This window comes from Notamacropus eugenii, chromosome 1 (genome assembly GCF_028372415.1).
Source record: "Notamacropus eugenii isolate mMacEug1 chromosome 1, mMacEug1.pri_v2, whole genome shotgun sequence".
In the NCBI taxonomy this organism is placed as follows: Eukaryota; Metazoa; Chordata; class Mammalia; order Diprotodontia; family Macropodidae; genus Notamacropus; species Notamacropus eugenii.
In genome coordinates this window covers 5,700,012-5,712,487 of record NC_092872.1, presented here as the reverse complement: position 1 = coordinate 5,712,487, position 12,476 = coordinate 5,700,012, and the positions used below count along the sequence as shown (strand labels likewise).

The 12,476-nt window shown below is 42.0% G+C and overlaps 1 protein-coding gene across 4 annotated transcripts in view; it reads left to right on the top strand.

Annotated features, from left to right (window-relative positions):
- Nucleotides 1-2,851: 2,851 nt before the first annotated feature.
- The window catches only part of RBM6 (RNA binding motif protein 6), a 100,492-nt gene continuing 90,867 nt past the window's right edge, over nt 2,852-12,476 (top strand). For all 4 annotated transcript variants that reach the window (XM_072650676.1, XM_072650675.1, XM_072650674.1 and 1 more), the window contains exons 1-2: nt 2,852-2,969; nt 9,614-9,720. In XM_072650676.1, coding sequence (XP_072506777.1) covers nt 9,677-9,720 — 44 coding nt within the window. In that variant the 5' untranslated portion in view covers nt 2,852-2,969; nt 9,614-9,676. The remainder of the gene's footprint in view (nt 2,970-9,613; nt 9,721-12,476) is intronic.

The following is a 12,476-nucleotide window of genomic DNA, read 5'->3' as shown; positions in this document are numbered from 1 at the left end:
TTTGCTTGACTATGCAGATTTCTTACAAAAGTTTTGTTTTTCCTTCTATCAATAGAAGTAAGGTAGAGAGAGGAGAATACTGTCTATGCACTCAGGAAAGGACTTCCGGTAGCCATGAGTTGTGAGTTTACCCTTTGACCACGTTTCTTTACATGTATGTATTCACCACCCACACACTCTAAATTTAAGCTAATACTTCCCTTATACTGTGAATGTACTTGTGGGAGAGTGTGCCCCAAACTTTTGAGGGGAAATGTTTCATGCCAACTGTTCTTACCATGCTATTTTAGTAAATAATTTTTTCTAAAAGCCATTTAAACCTGGCTGGAAAATTGTTAATGAGGAGCATACTAGTAGGGGTTCATGAGGGACAGTACTAGAGATCTCAGCGGCTCAGAGTTATCCTAGGACTCTTACAGGAGGTAGTGAGCAGTTAGTCATCCTCTGGAGACCCCTGCCTATTAATGTCCAGCTGGAAGAGTAGGGGGTGCTACCCTGAGTTTCTGACACAAGCAAGCTTTTTTTTTATTAGCACACACCAGTGCTAATAATAATCATAGCTAACAATTATACAGCACTTAGTGCTTTACAGTGATCATCTCATCTGATCCTCACAGCCCTGGGAGGGGAGTGCTATTATCATCCGCATTTTTACAGCTGAAGACATTTAGGCAAAGAGAGGTTAAGTAACTTGCTGAGGGTTACACAGCTGGTGTTTGAGGTCAAATTTGACATCGAGTCCTCCCAACTCCAGGCTCAGCACTTTTTCCACTGCGCTACCTAACAGCCTCAAGAATAGATGACTTGGGGATGATTTTCTATAAATACAGCAAAGGCCACTAGATGCTACCTGCATTTTATAGTACGGGACTTACCTGGCAGTGAGCATCATTATTCCAATTTGTATTTCTTGGCCTTGATATAGGCTGTCACTGAAAAAGTTTTGAGACTTTGTACATAGAGCCTAATTCTAAGTATAGGCAGACAGCAATCTATGACTTATGTTCTGATAAACAGTAGGCTGGAAGCTTCCTTAGAGATGGATTGTGGCTTCAATCAAACAGATGTTCAGCATGTGTTCCAGCTAAGGACAACCAATGCAAATGTAAGTATCATTTCCCATAGTTTCCATGGGTCAGAAACCTCAGTAATCCTTAATAATGGAATGAAGGTGATCTCTCATATGAAGAGAGCAGGTCTGCTGACACAAGAGAGCATGGCTGAAAGTCTGGAACTTCTTTTGGAGAATGTGCCAGTGGTGGAGGTGAATTTGTGGTTTAGGGAAAAGAGGCACCAAGGTGACCGCCTAAGGAGAGAACCTGGGGCTGGAACCCCAAGGCATTGGTTCCTACATATAGGTGGCAGGGGTGGAGGGCAGTCCCTTAGTGGATGGATACATCTCTGAAGGAAAGTAAGTAGGATCCATCCAGTGAAAAGGAAAGGAGAGAAAAGAAGAGGGAGGGGAAGATAAGGGTACCACAGTGCCACTAAATTCTCTTGTCAGCCACAGTTGAACTCAGGGTTTGGAGGAATTTCTGCCAACCTTCACCTTTAGGGGTAATGCAGAGAGAAAAGGAGAGGAGTATAAGTGGTAGAGAAAGGGAGAGCAGGAGATAGTGGGTCCTGCTAAAAGCTGGAAGGTGAAACAAAATGGAAACCACCAAAAAAGTCATGAGTACCATTGCCCACCCATTCCCCCATGACTTATTGCCCCCTTTGATTCTCCCTGGTCCTGGATAACCAATTACCCATCCTCTGACCATGAAAATTATACTGTTGATCTACATGCTGGCTTGTCTTGAATGGCTTCTCTCTTGGCAAGATCTCCCACCACCTCTTCTTAGACTGGCTCAGCATCAGGAGGAGGGTCTCTGGGTGAGTTGTAGTAGTAGCCGAGAGGGGTGTGACCCTTGGCAGTCAAGCCTGGCTCACCTGCAGGCACGCTGCCACGGAGGAAAGGCTGATGTTGCCCGCTGCCAACACCACGTGTGATGAGGATTCAGTCTGCCCAGTCTACACGATGACCTTGGATATCCGATCCCAAGGATCTCCCCAGCGTGGAGAGCGGTCCCAGGTAGCGGAGCAGGTGCACGATCGTGGTGGCTTGTACAAAGTCGGACCCACCCCCGGAGCAAAAGCGGCAGAAAAGTTCAGACTTTCTGGCCCCTCGCACTGTCCGGCCGGAGCTGTCCGGAGTCCTGCATCAGGACAGGCCCGGGGCCCAAGAAAGCCGCCCAGGTCTGGCGGGGGGTCTGCAGGTCCTGGGCACCCAGGACGATGGGGCTGGAAGGACGGGGCCCTGGCACCGGGCATGGATGGAGGAGAAGGGGTTCTGGGGAGAACGGCCCTGCCAGTTATTCTGAATGCACACTGTCTTACTAAATAACTTTGCCAAGAGCCGATTGACTGATCGGTCTTGTTGGCGTGAGAGCCCGCTGGTGGCGTCTTCTAAAGGGCAGTGTTGGAAATAAACGGCCTCCCGCTGGGCTGATCCTAGGGGATCCGCTTTGGTGCGTACGGCTAGACGGCTTTCCTGGGCTCTGCTCCGCGCAGGGAAAAAGCTTTTCAAATCGAGGTAGGCCCTCAAGGTAGCAAGGGCCAAACTACGACTCCCAGTAAGCCCCGCGACAACGGCGGTCGGGTGTTGAGCGCCATTTTGGGAACCGCAGGCGAAGCATCCTCCTCATTGGATGTCTTTGAGTTCCGTGTGTATCCTCCTTGCTTTCCCTCACCTTCCCCGCCCGGCCGAGGTTTACTTCCTGGCGCGGTGCACACTGGGAGTCGTAGTCCGTGGAGCTCCGAGCTCGACTACAGTTCCCAGTGGGCTTTGGCGTCCGAGGGGGCGCCTTTGTGGAGGCCTGGCGGAGCGGCCGCGGAGGGGGTTGGGAGGAAGTTCCGGTCTCCTTAGCGCTGGGTCGGTGACGGCGGCGACTGAGGAGGCGGCGACGGTGTAGCTGTCGCTGTCTCAGGTAAGGGTCCCTGGCGAGCGGAGCTGGGCTGGCGATGGAACGTCCGGCGTTGGCCCGTCTCAGTGCCCGGCGGGCCACGGACCCCTTCTCGACTGCCGCCTCGGCGGGCCTGCAGAGGCCCGCGCGGACTGGCAGCCTCGGCTCGCTCGGGAGCGGGAGTTGGACGAGGCCGCCGGCGCCGCGGCCTGGCCCGTCCCTCCCCGGGGGGCTGTCGCTGGCCTGCCGCGGGCAGCGCGGGGAGGCGAGGTTACCGGCCTAGGTCGGCCCGGGGCGCGGGCCGCTGCGGGGGAAGCCGAAGCCGAGCCCGAGCCGGCGGGAGTGGCGTCGCCACGGTCCGCGAGAATCCCCGCCGGGACGTGGGGGCGTGGGGGGGATCTCCAGCGCTCCGAAAGAATCCGGAGGGAGAAGCGATCCTCCCGGTTCCTGGGGCCCCGGGCCGTGCCATAGCGCCTGCAGCCAGCCTTGCTGCCCGGCTGCTCCAGTGCTGCCCCCCAGCCCGCACGCTCCAGGGTTTCCTTCCTGGGAGTTAGGGCTTTGTCGGCTTCCCTGCCTCTTTTGGGCCAAAATGGGAGGGCTCCTCTTTTTTCCCCACGAAATGTTAGAGCTCTGTAGGACCCTAGCTATGATTGTTAAATGGAAGTTCCTTTTTTGTTTTATAACTCTACCATTTTAGGAAGCGTTTTAATGGAATTCTTTACTGTTCCTAAGTAGAGGTGTCAGCATCTTTTCAGTTAATTTTGTATTCTAATTCCTTGTTTTGTTAGTGCTTCTTTCCAGAGAAAGACAGGCAGACTCATGGCCCAGTAAGCCGTAAGTTAAGACTGGAAGGAACTTTCGTGATCTTCTAGTTCAAAATTCCCATTTTATAGGTGGGAAAACTGATACCCAGGAGAGGCAGCAGCTTCCGCTCTTGTACTCTGTGGATTATGTTGAATACGTTAGAGAACTTGTCAGGTCTAGAGTTCTAGGGTCCACCTAACGAGAGCAGGAGACTTTTCTGAAGTACAGGATATCATGGGTTCACTTTTGAACTTTGATGTGCTTGAATTTATTATGTTCTTACTTCCTGTTGTGAAGTAATGCTAATTTGGAATATTTGAGTCTATAACCATCAAAATAAGGTGATTAGAGCTGAAGGGTGAAGGGTTAGGTATTGTGGCTTAGTGGTCCAAGTAGAGCACTGATATTAGTGGGCGTGAGGTTGTTATCAAATGGGTTCAGCCTCAGCTGGATGTCCAAGGCACAGCATGAAAATCCGTAGTAATGGATGTAGGGTTCTGATTGTTAGCTTCTCGGTCTTCTTCTATCTGTAGGATCTTAGGATGGTATATTGCAGTTGGTGAGCAGATAGAGGATTTAGAGGTTAAAGAAAAATGTGTCAGGAACAAGAGGTATGGGAAGGATGGGGTGGCTTTTGCAAAGGAGACAAGTCGAATGGAAGAGAGTTGAGCCTTGCTGTCAGCGAACCTGAGTTCTGAACTCCCCCTATAGAACTGGAAGAGACTTGAGATCATTTTAGTCCAATTGCCTTACATCGATGAGAAAACTGTTCCAGAAAGGTTTAGCAAGTTTATTAGGTTTTTTTTCAGCTCTTAGTTTCTTAATTTGTGAATGGACAATAACATTCATTCGAAAACCTTTGAAAATATAAAGATGACAGATAAGTTCATTTTATGGTATAATGCACTGAGTATTTTACAGTGTCATGGAAGTATAAATTGTGTGGTAATTTTATGTTTTGGTTCCATGTCAGTTCCTGTCCTTGTCTTTCAGTTTCAAGAAACACAAGGTCATATGCACGAAATATTTGTCTTAAACTTAAGAGTAATAACTCTCTTGATCAGTTAAGCATTATTAAGTACCTGCTGTATGTCAGGCTATGTGCTGGAGTCTGGGAATACAATCCCTGCTTAAAAGGAGTTTACATTCTTTTGCACATATATGAGTGTGCATATATATATATATACCTATATTATATATAGGTATATATAGATATCTCACCAGTCATCTTGACTTTTGTCCTGCCATTGTACTTTGATGACTCTGGAAGAGAGAGTAAGACTGACAGCTGTGCAATTTTGCCTCACTTAAATCCAGTTCACATGAAAATCAAGACATCATCCCTTGATATCATCAGTCCAAGCACCAGTATAAGGATGTGTGTGTATGTATGTGTGAATGTATATAAGATAGACATTGATCTGAATACATGTACACATCTAGATATATCTGTACACACAAGTACACAAAGAATAAATGCATTATATCTGGTGATTAAATGCCAGCTAGCTTGGGAAGAAGAGCACTGGCAGTTGGGAAGGATCTAGAAAGGTTATGTGTAGGTGTCTGAGCTGCATCGTGGAGGAGAGAGGGATTCTGTGAGACTGAGTGAGAAAGGAGCGCCTTCTAGGCATGGGGTACAAACAGCAAAGGCTTGGAGGTGGGAGTGCTGTCTATAAGAAACAGAGTGGGAAGGAGATTAATGTCCAGTGAAGCTGGATGTATAGATTGGACCCAGGTTGTAAAGGACTTTAAAAACTAAATGAAATTTATATTTGAGCCCAGTGGCAATAGGTAGCCATTGGAATTTGAGTAGGGGAGTGATAGTTAGATCTGCATTCAAGGTGAATCACTTTTGCAGCGGTGTGTAGAATGAATTGGAATGAGAGATTTGAAGCAGGGAGACGAATTATGAGGCTGTTGTTAGGCAAGAGGTGATAAGTGCTTAAACTTACAATGTGAATGGAGAGAAGGGATCAGACGGGAGAGATGTTGTAGAGATAGAAATGTCAAGATTGGCAACTGATTGTATCTGTGGGGTGAGGGATAGTGACTTGCTGATAATGGAACCTAGCAGACTACAAGGATTGTGATGCTTTCAGCAGAAACAGGGAAGTTGGAAGAGGGGAGGAAAGATGAAGTCAGTTTTGGAGCTGTGGATAACCAGTTTGAGACATCTAATGGGCAATCAGTTGGTGATCTGAGCCTGGATACGTATATCTGGGAGTCATCTTCATAGGGATGACATTTAAACCAATGGGAGAGTGAAAAAGAAGAGAGCCTTGGGAGCACCCCCAATTAGGGTGTTCTTTAAGTTGTTCAAAGTGTCATTCCATTCTTACAATAATCTTATGAGTTGTGTTTTAGAGGTATAGTCATGCCATTTTACAGAGGAGGAAACTAAGCTGGAGAGAGGTTAAATGACCGTCCAGGGTCAGACAGCTGGTGTTATTGTTTAGAGGATCAAAGGCTTGGAGCTGGAGGGGATCTTAGAGGTCAGGGTTGAACCCTTCATTTCACAGATAAAGAAAAGATGAATGACTTGTCCAGGGTCACACAAGGAGTAAGTATCTATGGTGGGATTTGAACCCAGCTTTTCCAGACTACAGTACTGTATCTTTTCTGCCATGCTCCTTCTCAAAGATACCACAGTGATTGTAAGATGCTAGGGTTCTGTGTAACTCTGTGTGGTACAAATCAGTGACGATGGTCCTGGGAGAAATGTTTGCCAAGCAATCTTTAATCTGAACAAAAGAAGTTTCCTCTTCCCTAGCATTCATATATTTATGAAATCATCCCAGCTCCCTGGTAATAGCTTTTTATTAGACTTTTGGGAAGATGAACTAGAGAAAAATGGCATTTTGGTTACCTATGAACATATTTCAGTTTTCTTTGCTAATTAAAGTTTCTGCTAAAAATTAATTTAAGAGTTTAAAGATCTAAAGGATTGTTTATGAAAATACATGTTGAAAGTTAGATTCTGTTTATGCTTCAAAAAAAGCCAATCAGTGAAGAATAATCGAGGAGTGTTTGACTCACATTCACAGATGTAATTCACAATGAAATACACAGCGGTATAGCAGAACGCCTTTCTGAAGGGAGTGTGGTCTGTAAGCAAGATTTGGTTCAATTTTAATTGTCACGGGGAACTGTCTCTTCAGAAATTTTCTATTTGATCACTTGAAGTTAGCCCATAAACCTGTATTTTCTTTGTTTCTGGAGAAAACTATCTTTCCTCATTTGTGGCACTTTAAACATTATGAGAGTACTATACCTTCATGCACTGTCTGATTTGTTTTTGTGTGTAGGAATTGCACACGTACTGAACTTGGAATCAGGAATGTCTGCGTTCATATCCCAGCTCAGATACTAGCTGTGTGATCCTGGGCAAATCACTTAACCTTTTAGCCTCAGTTTCTTATCTAGGAAATGAGAGTTAGACTTGATGGCATCTAATGTCCCTCCTAGTTCTAAATCTATGAAGTTATCCTATGATTTTTAAATATTCTATGAATATCTCAGTCCCTGTCACAGGAAAAATACAAGCTCCTTAACTTAACAATTGGTCATATTCTAAAACTTCACATATGGGTCAGTTTGGAACTTGGAGTATATTTTCTCATATTAGAAAAATACCTTATTATTCTTAACCAGTGCATAAAAATTTATTTGACCCCTAATACAGCTGAACCATGTTTCTGTTCTAATGATATTCTAAGACAGGGATGGGGAGCCAGTGTCCCTGAGGCCATATGTGGCCTTCTAGGTCCTCAAGTGTAGGCCTTTGACTCAATCCAAACTTCACAGAACAACCCCTGCTCCAGGAACTCTCTATTGTTTTCATCATTGTTTATATGGGAAGGTATATTCCAAGTCCCAATTTAGAATTTCCTCAGCCCTGGGAATAAATAGACACTACCCTGTTCCCATAAAAATGGTGGTCGTCAGAGCTTCAGAGCCTAGCCTACCTGTTGCTGCAGGATTCTCCAATGTACCATGTTGATTAATGAGATGCTGCAGCTGAGAGAGGAGAATAGTGAACTATCCCACTGGAGTTTCATTGGAGGGGGATGGGATGCCATTGGGAAAAGTAGTCATAGGAAGCCTTCAGTTGATGGGGCTCATGGTAGCAGTGATCATGGTAGCTTTTATGACAACCCTTCATTTACAACTTCCCATAAAGGGAGAAAAGTAATTCCTTTTATTGACAAAATATTGAAAGAAAGGCATAGAGAATATGAGACCCTGTTGTACTTCTGCTCTTTGTGAAATATCTTTCAATTTGGTAGGGCAAAATGCTGCCTTAACAAAAACTCTTCTCCAATAAAGTATCTCCCATGTATGGGCCAGAATCGTACAGGGGTCCTTAAAAGATATAATGGATATAACTTTGACAACTCTGATTATTAATATCAAGCAAGTCATAAAACACGGACATGTATACTCACAGTGTTCTAGCAGAGTTCAGATGGAAATGGGATTCCATGTAGATGGTGAGGTTCTCCAGGTATTACTTGTTGTCTGAGATAGTGTCTTGATTGCAGCAAAGGCCAAGAGTGTTCTGAAGTCTCCCAATGAGAGGAATAGTCACTCCAAAGAATTCCATTCCTACAGCCAGGAGGATGAGGAATAGCTTTTGTCAGATGTATGATGAAGTGCAGGCTGGTTTGTCACTGGGAAGTTTCATAGTCCTTTTAATGGCCAAGCTTCTTGAAACAAAGGTCTAACTTTGTGGACTGGAAAAAATAATGTACTGGTTATGCCAGTAGGAGATTGGACAAGGACACTTTTGACACCAGTTTTGAACCATTTCTAAAACACTTATGTCAGCATGAGGAACTCATGTTAGGTCCTTTGCTGGTATTTGCTGGCTGTGGGGACTAAGGTATGCCTTGTTTCTCTTGGTAGTTGAAGAAACTCAGAAATAAGTATGCTTTCCTTTGTTGAAAAAACTAGACGTAGTGCAAGAGACCTGATCAAATAGTACACTGAACACTTTCATATTATAGCCAGATCAGGAACTAAAGTTCTAAAAATGGGTGGGAAAGGAGAGATTGAGGAAGTAGAAAACCCTAAAAATTTACTTGGTTATTACTAAAAGTAATAACCCCAGAGGCCCAGGTATACTGACATAGCACTTGTCAATGACCAAGTTCTTTTAATTGTCTTAGTACTTCAAAGTTTGTCTGCTTGCTTCTTGTTTGTTTACTTTTAGGTGAGAACAACGTCCTGTGCTGCCATATTATAAGTGGTAAAGAAATGGGTTATTTCTCTCCCCTCTCCTTTCGTACTCTTTCCCTTCATCCAGGTGAAAGAAGGGAAGGTGGCTCTCCTTAATGTCTTTATCTCACTTCAATCTATTGCTTAGACATTATAGAAATGGTAATTTTCTAGTACTTCTTAATTTTTCTAATTGTATTGACTGAACTGGTCAGTTGATGAGTGAAACTGGTATAGAAAACACTTACAAAATCCCTGATACTGGTACTACAAGGAAAAACAAAGTGCCCCAGTCTAGTTATTTCCCTTGGTTGTGACATCTTAAAAATGGGAATAATGATAGTTGACATTTTTTATAGCACCTAAGACAGCTTTCTTTGGAATTCTGCTTGGTATGTAAGTGCTTAATAAATATTTTAATATTAAGAAAAGTTCAAAGTAAATTCTTAGTAAATATGAGGAATTAATGTACTTGCATAATTGAATGGACTTCTAAAAATGAAATTGTTTTCATGGTATAAAGTAATATGTAAAGTTGGGTCTTAATACAATAACTCTTCTTAAAGTGGCCTTAAATAAATGAAATTGGGATTTCAGGTTTCAGTATGCTAATTATCATGATTTTTTTTTTCTTTTTGGTGTAGGTACTGTTACCAGCATTTGGTTTAAAAAATTCATTTATTGGGGCCCTCCCAATACAGGAAGAAATGTGGGGGGACCCTCGACCTGCTAACAGGACTGGCCCTTTCCGGTATGTAATTTAATTTTTTTTATCAAGAGTCTAGTCTCAATGTGTATATTTTTGGTTGCCATATGAAAAACATACATTAACAGTTACTGTGCATTTGATCTCTCATTGCCAAATTTACTACTAAACTTAACTCTTCTATATCTTGTGTTATACTGTCATCAGATTGTTGGATTAATGAGAGGATTATTTAGACGTTTATGTCCATTCTAACAAAACCAGGTTTCTCACCATACCAGTGTAGTCTCAGATTTTGACTTCTTACACATTTAATTAGATGTTTTCTGTGGAGAAGAACCTAAGTGTCATTTTCTACTCTAGACCATTGTATTTAGCTGGGAATACACTTTTAAGTTTCTAGTTGCTTCTAAAGTGATTATACAACTGTAAAAAAACATTACAAGTTTTTTTCTCCCAATATGTTGTGTGTATTTTTTGGGACTCTTTGAGAAAATATCCCAATTACATCAAATGATTTTTTTACATGCTCTCTTAAAATCTTTTGAAAAAAGTACTTTTGTGCCCTTTTACTCTGCAAACTAAAAAAAAATCTCAGAAGACTTATTGATGAAATTTTCTTACCATATTCCTGTTATATCCTACTTTTAGGGATCACCAAATAACAGGAAACAAGATAATAACTCCCAAACAAATAGCATTGTAAGGTGACTAGTGTAATTATTGTTCCCATCTAATAAGGTAACTGAGACTTAAATAGATGTAAGTGAATTGTTTACAGACATAACTGTTAAGTATTGAGACTTCTGATTCAGAGTGTGGTCTTCTTTCCCCTATATCACAGTGAATGAAAGAGAATGACATGGCAATTAGGTGATTCCCTCCCCCTCCCAGTGGTTAATAGAATATTCAAAAAAAATTTTTCTTTATCAATATAATATTATTGGAGACAGTATTACCACTAAGACATCCCTTTGGGATGAAATTTTTAAAAATTCATACAATGGTTCAATAGAGTTGAAGATAATTAAAGTATCTATGATGCTTTTTTAGGAATAGTAATATATGTTTATCATCTAAGAAAGTATGGTGGAACAGCTCCTCCCTGACCTTCAAATGAGAGTTAATTGCAGTTAAATCAGAAGTACTTATTAAAGGACCCTCATGACCTGAGTGGGCTGAAGAGATGTGCCTTTAAAAGTTTACAGCTCCAATTCCTGAACTCAGACAGAAACCATGTAACCCTTGTCCTCTGCTCAGTCCTTAATGAGATGAGTTCAATAGATGTTAGGTACTAGACTGGGCTATATGCATTTCCCAGGAAGCTTTGCCTTTTTTCCAGTGACCTTTAAGATGAAGGTGGTGTAAGTTTTTTTTCCCCATTTTCGTTCACTTAAGTTGGTTTTAGATCAAAAGGACAGATTGCTTTAACTTTGTAATAGGAATCTTATATTGTGACATAATTATACTTATGGATTATTGTTTTGCAAGTTGGGTTCTTTCCAAATAAGTTGCTGAATTAAGGTCATTGTGGATTAGTTTCTACTCAGAGCTGTTTAGTATGTTTATGCTGCATCATTCAGCTTATTCCCTATATTTGCAAACAAAACCTCGTTTTTTATTCGTTTGCTGACAAATTTTAATTTAACAAATGAGGAAACTGAGGCTTATATAGACTTAAATGACTTGCCCATAGTCACACTGCTAGTAAATAGTGGAGCTGAATAAACTGGAATGAAGATATAATATTTAGTCTATACTGAATTCCTATCACTGGATTAATTTTGTCAGAAAGAACATCTAGTATATTTCAGGAAATGTGCTGTTATGTTTCATTTGCAACAGTGTAATGAATGTATCACTCTATAACTGTGACAGCTCTGTCCAAGTGTGAGGTAGTGTATAGAAAACTGTCCTCAGAATTGTTAGGAAGACCTGGCTGCCGGTCCTGCCTCTGACACTTAGTGTCTCTCTGATCCAGAGCAAGTCACTTAACTTCTTAGTCACCTAGGCAACTCTATAAGACAGTAAGTTGCAGAGCAGGTTCTGATCTGCTCTCAGTACACATAAAATTTCAGTTCCAATCCCACCAAATTTAAAGAGACTTTTATTATAGTAAGCCATAAAGACTTGATGTAACTTTAGTATAACATTAGTGAAAGGTTTGAGTAGCCAGTGCAGTTTCCTCAACAATTGTTGCATTTGGGGCTACTGTTGTAATTTTCAGGTTAAAGCAAGTATAAGTCCCCAAACAGTAGCATCACAATGGAGAGTTCTTTATGACTCAACTGTTTCTGTCCAAATGAGTGGCTTAGAAACATTGTTGCTTTGAAAAGATTTTAATAAGTGTTTTCTCTTGTACCAGATGATTTAAAGAACTTAATGGCTGTTTGCATTGTAGGTGGGGTGAGGAGGGGCCAAGTCCTACTTGAAAACTTAAGGCTTGTATTCTGCGGTATAGCAATTACCTTTTGACTTTACTCATTTTTGCATTTGTTAAAACCTAACTCTACGTTCAGGTCATAGGGTAGGGAAAAAAGGAATAGGGTAGATTCATCTCAAGTCCTGCTAATTGGGAATGACTTTTTATTCATTTTTAACAAATTTCATTACAACAAATGTAGAAATGAAATTTGATATAAAGGAATTTAACTTGTAGTACCATGAATGCTTTATGGTGATATTAACTGTTCTGTAATACCTGTTGATAATTCAGGAGATAAATAAACTCAGGCAAGGATTGTTCAGGGCACTCTTGGAATTGACATGTAGCTATGAGAAGTGGACCACTGACAGAACCT